The sequence below is a fragment of the Oryctolagus cuniculus genome, chromosome 16 (assembly GCF_051225735.1).
Source record: "Oryctolagus cuniculus isolate XC-2025 breed Fujian yellow rabbit chromosome 16, ASM5122573v1, whole genome shotgun sequence".
Classification (NCBI taxonomy): domain Eukaryota; kingdom Metazoa; phylum Chordata; class Mammalia; order Lagomorpha; family Leporidae; genus Oryctolagus; species Oryctolagus cuniculus.
This window is the reverse complement of record NC_142882.1, coordinates 406,441-421,603: the sequence shown is the minus strand read 5'-3', so window position 1 is coordinate 421,603 and position 15,163 is coordinate 406,441. Positions and strand designations below refer to the sequence as shown.

Here is a 15,163-nt window from a genome sequence, read left to right as displayed (position 1 = left end):
GGGCTCTGTCCACACCGGGACTCCCCGTCTACACCGAGGCTCCCTGACCACACCGGGCTCTGTCCACACTGGGCTCCGTCCACACCGGGCTCTCTGACCACACCGGGCTCTGTCCACACCGGGGCTCCGTCCACACACCGGGGCTCTCTGACCACACCGGGCTCCGTCCACACCGGGGCTCCCCGTCTACACCGAGGCTCCCCGTGCACACCGAGGCTCCCTGACCACACCGGGCTCCGTCCACACCGGGGCTCTCTGACCACACCGGGGCTCTCTGACCACACCGGGGCTCCCTGTCTACACCGGGCTCCGTCCACACCGGGCTCCCTGTCCACACCGGGGCTCTCTGACCACACCGGGGCTCCCTGTCTACACCGGGCTCCGTCCACACCGGGCTCTGACCACACCGGGCTCCGTCCACACCGGGGCTCCCCGTCTACACCGAGGCTCCCTGACCACACTGGGCTCTGTCCACACCGGGCTCCGTCCACACCGGGGCTCCCCGTGCACACCAGGCTCCGTCCACACCAGGCTCCGTCCACACCGGGGCTCTCTGACCACACCAGGGCTCTGTCCACACCGGGGCTCCCCATGCACACCGGGCTGTGTCCACACCGGGGCTCTCTGACCACACCGGGGCTCTGACCACACCGGGCTCCGTCCACACCGGGCTCCCTGTCTACACCGAGGCTCCCTGACCACACTGGGCTGTGTCCACACCGGGGCTCTCGGCCCACACAGGGGCTCCGTCCACACCGGGGCTGCGTCCACACCGGGGCTCCCCATTCACACAAGGACTCTGTTCACACCGGGGCTCCCTGACCACATCGGGACTCTCGGTCCACACCGGGGCTGCGTCCCCAGCTCGGCCGCGGACCCACACGGAGACATCGCTTTCATTTCTTCCGAAAGAAGGGATGCCGGCCGCAACCGCGGCAAACACGCGCGGTCAGCACCCTGCGCGGCGTGGACTCGGGACGGGGTCGCGGGGCGTGGACTCGGGACGGGGCCACCCAGGCGCACCTGCACGCCCGCGGAGCCCCGGGGACTGCACCGCGCAGCCGGGCACCGAGGAGCGGCTTCCCCGCGGGCCCCGGGGACGCCCCCAGCCCCAGCCGCGCCGGGCCGCGAGGGGCGCGGGGACCCTCCGCGGGGCGCGCGCGCCCCCTGCCGGGCGGCTGCGAAACCACACGCGGACGGACGGGGCCGACGGGGTGGGGCCTGGGACGAAGCCCCGCCCACCAGGCCGCAGCCCCGCAGGTGTCCGGCAGGGGGCGCGCTGGCGCCAGAACGCGAATTTCGCTGGGATCCGGACCGCTGGAGAAGGGAGCTTCCGGGGAGCCACGCGTGGCTGCTCCCGGCACGGGAATATCCCACACAGGCGCTTGCACTGTGCGTTATACGTAAAGCATTCGACTAAAGCTGCTCCTTGGGTATCTGCGGCTCCAGCGACTCCAAGTCCTGCCCAACCCACCAACCCCCCCCAGGGGGCACCTGCCCCTGCCCTGCCCTCCCACGCCAGGACCCACCCAGACACCTCTATGGCCCAGCCGAGGCCCCTCCCAGGCCTGGTCCTGGTGGCTCCAGAGTCCTCAGGCCGCCTGGGAAGGCCCACACCCCTTGCCCGGAGCCCGGCCAGCCCCCCATCTGCAGACTGACCGCCCGGGGCCCTGGCACCGGCGTGCACCCCCTCCCCTGGGCTCCTCCCCACCCCAGCTCAGTTCCTGTTTCCTGGATCACCTCCTCCAGAGAACCCCCACCCTACCCGCGCCTGGGGCAGGCTGCCCGGTGTGCTGGGGTCACTTTGCCTCTCCACTCGCTGCCCCGCCCCCCAGGGTCGGCCAGAGCGCTCCTCACCCGGATGCCTCGCCAGGGCTTTTACTTTAGTTTTGAAGGTGTTGCTTATTCGCGAGCGAGGCTGAGTGACACAGACGGCCGGCGCCAGAGTCCCTGGCCCCTGGCTCACTCCCGGAGCTCCATCCGGGCCCGCAGGGCTTGAGCCGGCACTGCTGCCCGCAGGTCTGCCTGGGGTGTCCGGCGGGAAGCCGGAGCCGGAGCCGGAGCCGGCTGAGTCGCTCCGTGTGTGCACGCGTGTGCTCCGTGTGTGCACGCGTGTGCACGCGTGTGCATGTGCACGTGTGTGCGTGCAGTTCTCTGCTCCCCAGCGGCGCTGCTCAGCTGTGCTCAGTCCCAGGACTCCGTCACCGCGAGAGGCCACAGGGACACTCGCGTCTCCCACGTGGCTCTGGGCCCCACCCCTCCCACTCAGCTCGGGGCTTCTTGAACCACACCCGGGGCTGGCAGCGGCCGGCCGGGGCTGCGGTGTGGAGTGGGGGGGTCAGGAGGGGAGTGACACCAAGTGTGGGGCAGGGACTGGTGGGGGGCACCTCCAGGGGCTGCGGCTGGCCGCCAGACCTGAACAGACGAACTCCGATCCCCAGATCCGACCCCCAGATGTGGCCTCGAAGTCCCAAGAACACATCGGCACGGGCTTCCCGGTCAAGGCCACGTGGGCCGTCAGAGCCTCCTGGCCGAGCCCTGCGAGGTCAGGGCCTGGGCTGCTGACCCCTCGCCCGGGCGCCCTGCACCCCACGGGGGGGGCACTCAGCGGCTGCCACCGTCTTCCTCTGCACACGCTCCAGGCAGGGGTCCCTGGTGTCACCCACTCTAGGATGTGCTCATTCAAAACTGATTTTAATCAGAGAGAGAGAGAGATCTTCATCTGCTGGTTCACTCCCCAAATGGCCGGGGCGGAGCCGGGCACCCCCTCGGGGCTCCCACGTGGGTGGCACTGACGTGGGACACACGTGGCCTCGGGGTAGCCCCAAAGCCCGCTGGGAGTTCACAGTCCGCTGCCTCTGGGAGTGGAGGGACCTCAGCGTCGCGGTCCCGCGTGGGAGAAAAGCTGTGCACGCGGCCGGGAGCGCATCGTGGGTTTCAGCGAATGCGGACCCAGCAGCGCCAAGGGCAAGCGGGGGGGGGGTCGGCGCTCGGGGCAGCACAGGGGCAGCTGCGGGGCAGTGCGGACCGCAAGGAGCGCGCTCAGCGCGGGGCGGGCGGCTCCCCCGGAGCGCGCGGCCGCGGAGCCCTGGCGGGGTCTGGGGGTGCGGGCGCGCGCGGGCGCGGCGCGCAGGGGCACGCGCGGCGGAAGGCGCGTCGGAACTGCGAGCCCAGGAAGGCGTAGAGCAGCGGGTTGAGCGCCGAGTTGCTGTAGGACAGGCCGTGCGCGCACGTCTTGAGCGCGTAGGCGGCGTAGCTGCGCGGGTGCCAGGCGCCGGCGGGGCCCAGCGCCTGCAGCACCAGGAACAGCTGGATGGGGCCCCAGCAGGCCGCGAAGAGCAGGACCACGGCCGCCACCAGCCTGGAGACCCTGGCCCGCACGGCCCCGGCGCGCGCCGCCAGCAGGTGCCCCTGCGGGCGCGGGAGCGGGCGTCAGAAGAAGCGCGGGGCCGCCGCCCCTCCCCGCACCCGCGAAGCCGCGCACCTGCAAGCCGCCGTCGGCGGGCGCTGGGCGCAGGGCGGCCCGGCCCAGGTGGCGCAGCATGGCCCCGTAGCAGGCGCAGGTGGCCAGCAGCGGCAGCAGGTACAGCGCCAGGAGGTTGAAGAGCGCGAAGGCGCGCTCCAGCGCGCGGCTGGGGAAGGCTTCGCTGCAGTAGGTGTGCGGCCCAGGCGAGAGGCGGTGCAGGGCGAGCACCGGCGCTGACACGGCCGCCGAGCCTGCGCCGGGGCCCGCGTGAGCTCCGCGCCCGCCCGGGGCTTCGCGGAGCCGGGTCCGGCCCATGGCCCGGACCTCTGGCCCGGTCTGAGGCTCCGCGCCCATTGTCCCGAACGCCCGGCTCGCCGCCTCCCCCCCCCCCGCCACGTGCAGCCGCGCCCACCACTCACCCAGCCAGATCCCCAGGCTGACGCCAAGCGCCAGGCGCGGCGTGCGGCGGTGCAGGGCGCGCAGCGGGAACACCGTCACGTACCAGCGGTCCACGCTCATGGCTGTCAGCGTGGCGCACGTGGCCTGCACCGAGACCTGGAAAAGCCGGGAGCCCCCCTGCCGTCCCCCCTGCCGGGACCCCACCTGTCGCTCCACGCAGGCAGGCGGAGGGGTGTCCGGCGGCTACGGAGGCAAGGGGCCAGAGGAGCGCGGGAGGGAGCGAGGGGAGGGAGCCTCTGGGGGTTGCCTGGTACCCCGGGCCCGACCCTGGGAGAGGCGGGGCACCCTGGGCAGCTGCAGACCCCCAGTCGCCTGAGACCCCCTCTCCTGCGCTGAGGCCAGGCTCTGCCCCGCCCCCACATTGCGGCCCCGCCCACGCGCCCGGTCCTGCCCCATCAGGCTCTTCCCAGTGCTCCCCGGCCCAACCCACCCACAGATTTCTCCCAGAGCACCCAGGCCCCGCCCACAGTGGGCCACTCCCAGCCCCGCCCACACAGGCTCCTCCCAGAGCACCCAGCGCCCCACCCACACCAGGCTCCTTCCAGCGCTCCGCCCACAACAGGCTCCTCCCGGCTCCGCCCCTCCCCACAAGCTCTTCCCAGAGCGCCAGGCCCCGCCTACAGCGAGCACCCCGCCCACACCAGGCTCCACCTAGCTCGCCCCAACCCCACACATCAGGCTCTTCCCAGCCTCGTTCCTCCCCAAGGCTCCTCCCAGATCATCCAAGCTCCGCCCACAAGGCTCCGCCCAACCAGGCCCCGCCCACAAGGCTCGGCCCCGCCCGCGCACCTGCTGGATGTAGTTGACGAACTTGCACATGAAGGCGCCCAGCACCCAGGCGGGCAGCGGGTAGAGCAGGGCGGTGAAGGGCACGCAGCACAGCAGGAAGGTCACGTCGGTGGCCGCCAGGTTGGCTGCGGGGGCGGACGGACGCTCGAGGCCCCGCCCCGTCACCCCCGCCCTGGCCCAGGAGCGGGCTCGCGCCCCCCCCCACCCCACCCCCGCACGGATCTGCAGGAGCCCCGCACGCAGGTCCAAAAGGGCTCGGCGCTCCTGGCGCCTTGGGCGGGATCGCCGCCGCTCCGCGAGGGGCAGCGCCCGGCCCGGCCACGCACGCGCCTTGACCCTTGCGCAGAGCCAGCCCCAGGCCCCCGGGGAGGGGCGCTTGGAGACGCCCCCTCCCCGGGGGCGCAGGACGCGGCACCACCGCCCAGCGCCCTCACCGATGTAGAAGTTGGTCACGGTCCGCATCCGCTTCTGGCGGCAGACCACGTAGATGACCAGCGAGTTCCCGGCCAGGCCCAGCAGCATGAGTGCCCCGAACAGGAGCGGCACCAGCCAGGCGTCCACCGGCCACGCAGCCGGCGCTGCGCCCTGCGAGGCGTTGGCGCCGCAGCCAGGACAGCCCGATGCGTTGGCCGGCGCCCACCAGGACGCGGGGGAACTCGACGCCGCCTCGGCGCCCATGGCCTCGCCGTCCGCCTGCTCCTGTGGGCTGCAGGCCGTCGGTCCCGGAGCACCGCAGAGCCGCACTTTTATGTCCCGCCACCCCCTCCCTCTCCCTGGCCTCCTGCTGCCTCTGCGGCCGCTGGCCAATCCCTGCCCGCGCCCCCCGCACCTGCACCACAGCCTTCCTCTCTTCTCACCGCCCGCCCGGGGTGCAGGCGCAGGTGGGGACCAGCGGGAGGCCCTGCGGGGGGCCGGGGGTTGCCAAGGGCAACCAGGAGAGGGGGCCGTGGGGCGCCACTCCGCAGGACCCTGGGAGTGGGGACGTCAGGGCAGGCGAGGGTGTCCTGTGCCTGGTGGATGCTGCCCGGCCGTGAGTGACCCTGCAGGTGGGGACAGCAGCGCTGCAGCCAGGAGCTCCACGCGGGCTCCCACGTGGGCAGCAGGGGGCCCAGCGCCTGGGCCCCCACCTGCTGCGGCCGCCTCCCAGGGTGTACCCGGGCAGGAGGCTGGGCCAGGGAGCAGAGCCGGACTCGGACCCAGGCCAGGCTGTGTCTGCGGCTGCTGTGCACGTCCACCTCCTTCCATCCCTAAAGGTCATTCCTGACCAGGAGGGAGGGGCTGGAAGAGGGGTGACGACCTCCCAGGGACAGGCCCTGGGGTGACCAGGCCCTGGACAAGGGCCAGGCACCGGCTCCTGCTGTCCATCTGCCCCAGCCCCCAAGGTGTCACAGCTGGGTCCCAACCCCTCTGTCCCCTGTGTGAGCCGAGCTGTGCGGTCCTCGCCCAGGGGTTCCCGCCACGCCACGTGGGACCTAGCAGGATGGGGGCTGAAGGGCTGGGACGCCAGGTTCCACGGCGGGTCCGCCGCTGGCCGCCCCTGCCCACGGGCCCTCCGTGGGTCACCGCTGCTCCGCATGCGCCTGGTCGGTGGCTGAAAGAAGAAGCGGGGGCTGCCCTGTGCGGTTTTGGGGGTGAGCGACCCAGGGCAGGCGTCCCACTCCCCGCCGCGGGGCCGCCCCGCGCCGGCCCGCAGGCCCCGCCCCGGCCCGCCTCTGGCGGCCGTCACTTCCTGCCGGGCCGGGGAAGGCCCTGCCGGGCGGCGGCGACAACAGCAGCGACGGCGACCGAGCCATGGTCGCCCCCGGGAACCCGGACGGCGGCCCGAAGGCGGCGACGGCGGCGGGGGGCGCCGCGAGCGGACGGCGGACGCTGTGAGCGCGCGCGGGCGGACCCCTCCCCTCCGCGGGTACCCCAGGCCCCGCTCCGCCCCTGCTGCGTGCGAGCCCTTGGCCCCCAGACCTGGCGGGGGGCGGCTTCACTGGCACCTGGGCACTCACCTGGCCCCCGTGCCTCCCCCCTTGTCCCGCACACCCGTGTTTCCGGCGCGGGGGCACCTGTCCCCGCCTGGACCTCCCACCGGGCCCCCGCGCGAGCGTGCGGCTGCGGGTCTGGGGGCTCCACCGGTGGCCGCCGCGCACCTGGGCAGCCAGCGCCTTGCACCTGCAGGCGAGCCAGGCCTCTGCTTGGCGCGAGGGCCCCCCACCGCGACCGCTTCCGGGGTGGACTGGGCTCTTTGGTTTTCTCTGGGTTAGCACCGAGGTGGGGGCGGGGACCTAAGCACCCGCGGACGCGAACCTCGGCCGTGGGCGCTCGCCGGGGGCTGTGAGGGCGCGCACCGCGGGGTGAGCCCTTGGCCGGTTATTCTGCCCTCCGGGCCTGGGTTTCCTGTGATGGCCACATCGCCCCGAGTGGCCGCCGGTCCTTTAATTGGTAGTTTCCCTAACGGCCTTGGAGGCCCAGCCGTCTGTTCCTGGTTGTGGTCATGACGGCACCGGGCCGGGCTGCACCTTCCAGGGGGCCGCTGACCACCCAGATGGGCCCCTGGGGCCGCCTGCGGTGGGCAGCAGCGGGGCTGGACTCCAGCCCTGCTGGCCACCGCGGGGCCTCCTCGGGGCACTCACCTGCCAGCTGCCCGGCCCTCCCCCCCCCCCCGGCCCAGGGGCGGGGACTGCTGGGCACCCCCGCCGGCCCTGTCCTGGGCTGAGTCACGTCCACCCTGGCTTCCTGCTCGGGGACTTGGGAGGAGCCGGGCAGTGGCAGAGGTGTGTTTCCGCCCTGGGGAAGTGGGTTCTTATCTTGAGACCCTCAGGGCGTAGGAGTGGGGGCACCCGAGAGGCCTCTTCTCCCACTGCCCAGCCTGGCCGGTGAGAGAGAGAGAGAGAGAGAGAGAGAGAGAGAGAGGTCTTCCATCCGCTGGTTCACTCCCCAGATGCCACAATGCCCAGGGCTGGGCCAGGCTGAAGCCAGGAGCCAGGAGCTCCATCCGGGCCTCCCACGTGGGTGCCGGGGCCCAACCACTTGGGCCATCGTCCACTGCTCTCCCAGGAGCACTAGCAGGGAGCTGGGTGGAAGTGGAGCAGCCGGGACTCGAACCGGTGCCCGTGTGGGACGCTGGCACCAGGTGGTGGCTTTTCCCACTGTGTCACAGCTTGGCCCAGCAATTGGGCAGGGAGGGGTGGGCAGTGGGGGCACAGGCGTGCAGAGGCCCCGGGTGGCACCAGTGGAGACACCTGGTTCCCACCTCGGTGGGAAGGAAGTGGGAAACGCTGACCTGCCGCTGCTGGGCCCAGTGGAACGGTGATGGTCAGGGTCTGGAAGTGACTTTGGGGTTCCCTGGGCAGAGCAGAACAGAGAGGGGTGAATCCCAGGCTCGCGGCTTCAAGGCACAGGGGACAGGGTGAGCAGAGGAGAAACGGGGTTCAGTGAGCCCCCGCCTGGAAGCCGTTTTGTATCTTTGCCACGTCATCTGTTTGGTTTTTCTGCACCAGGACGCACGTGGCGTTGCCGTCCCGCAGGGTGGCTGACGCGCCCTGGTCCGGCGCACAGCGTTGCTGGTTCAGCCAGGCGCTGGGCCCTTCCCGGGGTGCTGGGCGGGAGCACCCCTGCCCGGGCCGCGGCGTGGGTCCCTCTCCTGAGCCAGCAGGGGTGTTTCTTGGCTCCGCCCACTCCCACCAGGCGGCCCTGGAGCAGGGCAGGAGCCGTGGGGGCTTTGGGGGAAGCCGGGGGCCACGTTCACGTCGACTCTGCCCCTGGCGTGTGGGGTGCAGGGCAGAGCCCGTTCCTAGGCTCCTGGGCTTCCTCCTCTGGGGTGTGGGGGTTCCGGGGCTCCCGACAGCCCCTGGAATGTGGCCACTGTTATCAGCCCGGAGCAGCTGCCGGGGCGGAGCCTGGGGAGGCCGTGGTGAATCCGAGGTCTGGGCTGGGGTGCCCTGGGTGGCAGCTCCTGGTGGAGTCTCACGGCGCCCATCCCAGCTCCTGGGGCGACGGCGCAGACGGCGGCACACAAGCCCGTCACGGGGTAAAGGCTCAGTCCAGGGACTTTGAGCAGAAGCTGTGTGGCCCGGGGTTGGAGGTGAGCTCCCCGTCAGCAGAGGAAACCAAGCAGGCGGCGAGCCGGTGGGGCTCCCAGGGACTGCTGGGAGACTCTCTCTGGAGAGGAGGCGGAGGTCGCGGCAGGGAGTGACGCGCGGGCAGGGCTGGGATTCCAGCACCCTGGGCAGCCCAGTGAGGACCGGGCCTCCGGCTCCCTCGGCTGTGAGGGTTCCAGGCTGCCCCGTGCCCCTGCCTGGGTGGCCGCTGTTGGTCCTTGTGTGTGGCACGCTTACCTGCCCGGCAGATTCTCCGTAGATTTTTGCCTAAACAGCATCCCAGGCCACCTCCCGAGGGCCCCGGGGGGCCACAGCCTGCGTGGGTTTTGTCTGTTGGACTTAGAGCGAGAGACAGGTCCCATCCACCGGTGTGCTCCCCCCACGGCCACGACGGCCAGCGCCGGGCCGGGGGCTCCATCCAGGGCTCTGGTGTGGGTGGCAGGTGCACAGCCCTTGAACCACCACTGCTGCCCCCCGGGGTGCGCATCAAGAGGCAGGACTCAAACCCGGCACCCGGATATGGCTACGGCCTGTTTGCTTTTTGCTGGGGGTGGGGGGCACCCGTGGGTCTCGAGGGGCCAGGATTTTGCGCCTGTTCCTCGCGTGTGTCTGGGCTGGGATGTGGGCACCTGCCGTGGGGGGTGTGTTGGGGAAGGGGGCTCAGCAGAGGCTTGGACAGAGCCAGGGGGCCCACGCCAGCCCTGGGGGCACCCGAGGAACCCCGCGCCAGGTGGGAGCAGCCCTGGTCCCCCAGACCCCACCGTGGGCTGCGGAGGTGCGGGCCTCTGAGCCTGGTGGGATCGTCCCCCGCGTGTCGTGGTCTCTGTCCCAGGCTGATGAGAGTCCAGCCGCGGCCCCCTCCCCGGCCCGCTCCCGGGTGCCTGCTGGGCCCTGGGCACCACCTGCCCGCCCACCGTGGGCCCCAGCGGGAGGCTTGGCCGGCCAGCTGAGCCTCCCTCCTTAATGCCTTCTGCCTGGAGGGGGCCGGATTAGCTCGGAGGGGGTCTCTGCAGCCTCTCCCGCCCTGGCTCCTGGGGGGGGGCACTTGGCCATCCCCTTGAGCTTGTGGGGGTGGGGCTGTCCTGGGTTGCCACTGCTGGTTGGAACCAGATTTCCTGCTTCCCCAGAGCAGGCTGGTGCCGGGCCGGCTGCGGCGCCCTCTGGGGCGGGCACAGGGGCCGGTCTCCCTCCCCCGGGCCTCAGTCTACCAGCCTGTCACCAGGGTTGCGCCAGAGCCCCGGGGTGGGACGGGCACAGCGCGGGAGGTTTTAAGGGTCCAGGGCTCCACTCGCGGGAGGAGTGAGCCTTGTTGCCGGGGCTCTGCGGGGCCCCTGGCCCGTCTTGGTCCTGAAGCCCACCCCCTCCCCGCCTGCAGACCCCTGCCCGGCTGCCTGCCCACGCTGGCCAGCGCCCAGGTGAAGAGGCTGTCTGCCTCCAGGCGGAAACAGCACTTCATCAACCAGGCCGTGCGGAACTCGGACCTCGTGCCCAAGGCCAAGGGGCGCAAGAGCCTCCAACGGCTGGAGAACAGTGAGTGGGGGTGGGGAGACCCCGGGGGGGATGGGAAGACCCCAGGGCCTGGGGGAGACCCCGGGGGGATGGGGAGACCCCGGGGGATGGGGAGACCCCAGGGGATGGGGAGACCCCGGGGGATGGGGGAGACCCCGGGGGATGGGAGAGACCCTGGGGGGGCAGGGGAGACCCCGGGGGATGGGGAGACCCGGGGGGATGGGGAGACCCCGGGGGATGGGGAGACCCCAGGGGATGGGGAGACCCCGGGGGATGGGGGAGACCCCGGGGGATGGGAGAGACCCTGGGGGGGCAGGGGAGACCCCGGGGGATGGGGAGACCCGGGGGGATGGGGAGACCCCGGGGGATGGGAGAGACCCTGGAGGGCCAGGGGAGACCCCGGGGGGATGGGAGAGACCCTGGAGGGCCAGGGGAGACCCCGGGGGGATGGGGGAGTCCCCAGGGGGATGGGAGAGACCCTGGGGGGGGCAGGGGAGACCCCGGGGCGATGGGGGAGACCCCACGAGGATGGGGAGACCCCTGGGGTCTGCAGTATGGGCTCCGGGTTCTGGGGTGGGGGCTTCATGGGATGCGTAGGGGGAGGAGGGGGAGTTTGCGCGGGGACAGGTGGCTAACAGGGTGCAGGGGGAAGAGGGGTCCTGGGGGCCCCGCGTCCCAGCCCCGGCCGGCCGGCGGCCCTTTCCCCCTAGCCCAGTACCTGCTGACCCTGCTGGAGGCCGACGGCGGCCCGCCGGGGCTGGAGGACGGCGACTTGACGCGGGCCGCGGCTCCGGGCATCTTCGCTGAAGCCTGCAACAACGCCAGCTACGTGGAGGTGAGGCCGGCTCCCTGCTCCCGGGCGTGGGGAGCGCGCTGGCCAGGGACGCGGTGCCTGGGAGCCGTGGACACAGCCCGGCAGCGTCCCCGGGCTCTGCAGGGAGGCCCCCAGGCCAGCGTAGACGCCCTGCTGCCGCGCCTCTAATCGCGGCCCGCCCTGCAGGTGTGGAACGACTTCATGAACCGCTCCGGCGAGGAGCAGGAGCGGGTGCTGCGCTACCTGGACGGCGACGGCCAGAGCAAGGCGCGGAGGAGGGGGCCGGGTCGCGGGGAGGACCGGCGGAGAGGTGCGCCGGGTTCCTGTGGGCGCGGCCTGGGCGTGGGCGGGGCCTGTTTGTGCGTGGGCGGGGCCTGTTTGTGTGTGGGCGCGGCCTGGGCGTGGGCGGGGCCTGTTTGTGTGTGGGCGGGGCCTGTTTGTGTGTGGGCGCGGCCTGGGCGTGGGCGGGGCCTGTTTGTGCGTGGGCGGGGCCTGTTTGTGCGTGGGTGCGGCCTGGGCGTGGGCGGGGCCTGTTTGTGCGTGGGCGGGGCCTGTTTGTGCGTGGGGGGGCCTGTTTGTGCGTGGGCGGGGCCTGTTTGTGTGTGGGTGCGGCCTGGGCGTGGGCGGGGCCTGTTTGTATGTGGGTGCGGCGTGGGCGGGGCCTGTTTGTGCGTGGGCGGGGCCTGTTTGTGCGTGGGTGCGGCCTGGGCGTGGGCGGGGCCTGTTTGTGCGTGGGCGGGTCCTGTTTGTGTGTGGGCGGGCCAGGCTGGCGTGGGGGGGCTGCGTCATGGCCGCCACGCCCTGGCGTGTTGCAGAGGACCCGGCCTACACTGCCCGCGAGTGCTTCCAGCGCATCAGCCGGCGCCTGCGCGCGGTGCTCAAGCGGAGGCGCATCCCGATGGTGAGTGCGCGGCCTCTCCTGCACCTGCGCGGTGCTGGTGCCGGGGCGGCCGGGGGCGGCCCCCCCCCCCGGGAGGGGAGGGTCAGCGCAGCGTGAGCCGGGCCGCGGCTGACCCCCGTGCCGTCCGCAGGAGACGCTGGAGGCCTGGGAGGAGCGGCTGCTGCGGTTCTTCTCAGTGTCGCCGCAGGCGGTGTACACGGCCATGCTGGACGACAGGTGAGGGGGGGGCGCTGGGGCTGCCCTGCGCGCCTGGCCTCGGCCCTCACGCGGCCTCCTCCACAGCTTCGAGAGGCTGCTGCTGCACGCCGTCTGCCAGTACATGGACCTCATCTCGGCCAGTAAGTGGCCCCCCCGACCGGCCGGGGGCGGGCAGGGCACGCAGGACCTCGGAGCTCCCGGGGAGCCTGGCGCTGCGCGGTGCCGCTGCGGACACAAGCGCCCCGCGCGCCGGCGCTGCGGGAGATGGAGCCGGGCCTTAGCGGCCCCCGGGGGGGGTGTGTGTGTGTGGCGGCTCCCAGATGCGCAGGCGCCCCCTCCCGAGGGCCTGGGTCCTTATCTCACGCAGGGGGCTGGCCCCAGGTGCCCGGCTGGTCCTGCTGCCCACACCTGCCTCTCGCCCGCGGTTGCCGTGGAGACGGTTTCCACGGCAACCCCGGGCCGGCTCCTCCCCTGTCTGCGGGAGCCCCGCCTGCCTTTGTTCCCCGAGTTTGGGGGGCTTCTCTGCGGGCTCCGAGCTGTGGCCTGGGCGGGGGAGGGGGGGACTCTGGCACTGAGCTGGGGCGGGTGGGGGGGCTGGGCTGCTGCGGCGGGGGTCCCTCCTGGTTCATAGGCGAAGGCGGCCGGACACTCGTGGCCAGGCTCCGGGCTGCAGCGGCCCGTGCAGCGGCCACCCGCGAGCCCCTCTGCTCCTCCACAGGTGCCGACCTGGAGGGCAGGCGGCAGATGAGAGTGAGCAACCGGCACCTGGACTTCCTGCCCCCGGGGCTGCTCCTGTCCGCCTACCTGGAGCAGCACAGCTGATGGCGGCCCGCCGAGACCGCCTCGCCCTGTTTTTAGATTCTGTCCTGGACGCCTGCCCCTCCTGCCCTGCCCCGCCCCGCCCCGCCGCTCCTGCCCTGGGACTTGTATTTGGGCGAGGAGGCCGGGCCTGGGCACCTCCACTTCTTTCAGTTTTCTCTGGCCCTGTCGGAAGCCCTACCAGGGGAGGGAGGCTGAGTTTTATCCCTTTAATGCATTTGTCGTGATGTGCTGTAGGGTTTTAAATTTCCCTGTGGGTGGGGAAAGCCGCACCCCTGCCCCAGCCCTGGCTTGGCCGTCCCTGCCTCTCACTTGGCTGGGGGTGGGGCGCATCCCCAGGACCTGGCCCCTTGCCCCATGAGCAGTTTGTCGTGCGTGTGTGCGCACACGCGTGTCCATGCGTGTGCCCCGGGACCCAGGACAGAGGCTTTGTCCTGCGGGCCGGTTTTATGCGTTTTGTCCTCCGTGTGTGTGTGTGTGTGTGTGTGTGTGTGTGTCCCCACCGCGGGCCCCCCTGCTCTCCACCCCGCTGCCCCCTCACTGAGGTCCAGGACTTCCGGCCAGAAGCCGCTGCCCTCGGTGTCCCCCGCCCCCTGCCTGGCCCCGCCCCCTGCGCGGAGCTGGCCTGCACCCCTGTCCCCCGCGTGTGGCTTGTGCTTTGGGGAATGGGAAGGGTTTAATAAATTTCTGGTGCTCTGGCCTTGGGCTGTGGCAGATGCTTCTTTGGGTGGGGCTGGGACCCCCCCCCCCCGGCTCAGCCCCTCTCAGCTGCCCGGGTTCCCGTGGACGGGGCATCAGCGGCTGGAGTGACTGCAGGTGGCCACAGACACCCCCGGCGGCCTCACTGCTGGGCTGGCTTTGGCTCCTTCCTCGGCTGAAAGTTGTATATTTATTATCATTTTACATGAAAGGCACAGTTACACGGGGCGGGGCGGGGGGATCTTCATCTAAGAACAGTGACGGCCAGGGCTGGCCCAGGCTGAAGCCAGGAGCCGGGAGCGCCACCCAGGTCTCCCCCGTGCGTGCAGGGGCCCTGGCACCTCTCCGTCACTGCCGCCTTCCCGGGCCGTTAGCAGGGAGCTGGGCTGGAAGGGGAGCAGCCGGGGTGCCCGGGGTGGCCACTCAGACCTCCAGGGACCGTCCGTGAAGCCCCCTGCCCAGTTCTCAGCCACGGCAGAGGGCCTGCTGGACCCAGGCGTAGCCCAGCAGCTGAGCCTGACCTCGCTCCCTGCTATGCACACCTGGGAGGCGGCAGTGCCCGCTCGAGTGCTGGGGGCCCTGCACCCACGTGGGGAACCCGGGTGGAGTCCAGGGCTCCTGCTTGGCCCAGCCCCGGAGTGAACCAGCCGATGGGAGATCTGTCCCCCTCTCCCCCTCTCCCCCTCCCCACGGCCCCTGCCTATCAAATAGGTAAGGGAAACAAAGTCACAGCGCTGCTGCGGGCAGAGCTGCGGCGACCGTGGCCCCGCCGGGCCCACCTGTGAGCCGTGGCGCTGCACCGCGGGAGCTCCGTGTCCCGGGGTGCGTCTGCTATGCTGTGGGTTCAGTGCCCTTTGGTCGCGGGCCGCCTTCTCACCTGCTCCGGTGTGTGCCAGAGGGCAGGAGCAGGGCGTGGGCTGCAGAGCGGACGGCGTAGACCCCCGGGACCCCGCGCTCACCGCCCAGTCACGCACACCCTGCGTGGGCATTCACGCGCGACGGCTGCGGCTCCACGCGGACCGGGCCGGCTCCTCCTGCACGCTGTTCGTGGAAAGGGGTAGCAAAATATGGAACGCTTCACGAATTTGCGTGTCATCCTTGCGCAGGGGCCATGCTAATCTTCTCTGTATCGTTCCAATTTTAGTATATGTGCTGCCGAAGCGAGCACGAACGACCGCTATCCTGGACAAGTATTTAAGGTGCCGAGAAATCTTGTCTTTACGATAAGGGTGAATTTTCTTGCGACAACTTTGTGGGGCACTCGTGCTCTTTACTGTGTTAGGACAGTATATGTTCTAATGAGGTGTAGTTTTTAATCGACGTTAGGGAAATATTTCTGTTTTATATGAGACACACGAACGGAGGCTGCCGGGAACCTAATAGGACTATGCAAATAAGCCCGGAAGCTGGGCGGAGCCGGA

General features: G+C 71.4%; 2 protein-coding genes and 1 non-coding gene across 4 annotated transcripts; 1 reads left to right on the top strand and 2 right to left on the bottom strand.

Annotated features, from left to right (window-relative positions):
- Positions 1-2,675: 2,675 nt before the first annotated feature.
- KISS1R (KISS1 receptor) lies at positions 2,676-6,404 on the bottom strand. Of its 2 annotated transcripts, XM_051841868.3 has the most exons (5): positions 5,149-6,400; positions 4,715-4,839; positions 3,886-4,021; positions 3,485-3,717; positions 2,676-3,411 (listed from the first exon to the last, which is right to left on the bottom strand). In XM_051841868.3, the coding sequence occupies exons 1-5, from the start codon at positions 5,390-5,392 to the stop codon at positions 3,043-3,045; spliced, it is 1,107 nt and encodes a 368-aa protein (XP_051697828.3). In that variant the 5' UTR covers positions 5,393-6,400; the 3' UTR covers positions 2,676-3,042. The 2 variants fall into 2 exon arrangements, with proteins under 2 accessions (XP_051697828.3, XP_089172264.1); XM_089316138.1 differs by having other exon boundaries at positions 2,676-3,717; positions 5,149-6,404.
- Positions 6,405-6,427: 23 nt separating this feature from the next.
- On the top strand, positions 6,428-13,743 carry R3HDM4 (R3H domain containing 4). The gene is made up of 8 exons (XM_051841871.3): positions 6,428-6,585; positions 10,178-10,332; positions 11,022-11,146; positions 11,312-11,435; positions 11,941-12,026; positions 12,157-12,242; positions 12,309-12,364; positions 12,943-13,743. Exons 1-8 carry the CDS (start codon positions 6,506-6,508, stop codon positions 13,044-13,046), a joined length of 816 nt encoding a protein of 271 aa, XP_051697831.3. The 5' UTR covers positions 6,428-6,505; the 3' UTR covers positions 13,047-13,743.
- Positions 13,744-14,803: 1,060 nt separating this feature from the next.
- On the bottom strand, positions 14,804-14,910 carry LOC127489913 (U6 spliceosomal RNA). The gene has a single exon (XR_007917762.1). It is a non-coding gene; the product is annotated as a U6 spliceosomal RNA (small nuclear RNA).
- Between the last annotated feature and the right edge of the window lie 253 nt (positions 14,911-15,163).

Coding starts and splice junctions, on each gene's coding strand:
- R3HDM4 (XM_051841871.3), top strand. CDS start 6,506: ATGGTCGCCCCCGGGAACCCGGACGGCGGCCCGAAGGCGGCGACGGCG. Junction 10,333..11,021: donor CCTCCAACGGCTGGAGAACA/GTGAGTGGGGGT, acceptor CTTTCCCCCTAG/CCCAGTACCTGCTGACCCTG. Junction 11,436..11,940: donor CGGGGAGGACCGGCGGAGAG/GTGCGCCGGGTT, acceptor GGCGTGTTGCAG/AGGACCCGGCCTACACTGCC.
- KISS1R (XM_089316138.1), bottom strand. CDS start 5,392: ATGGGCGCCGAGGCGGCGTCGAGTTCCCCCGCGTCCTGGTGGGCGCCG. Junction 4,840..5,148: donor CGTGACCAACTTCTACATCG/GTGAGGGCGCTG, acceptor CCGCCCCCGCAG/CCAACCTGGCGGCCACCGAC. Junction 3,718..3,885: donor CAGCCTGGGGATCTGGCTGG/GTGAGTGGTGGG, acceptor GCCCCGGCGCAG/GCTCGGCGGCCGTGTCAGCG.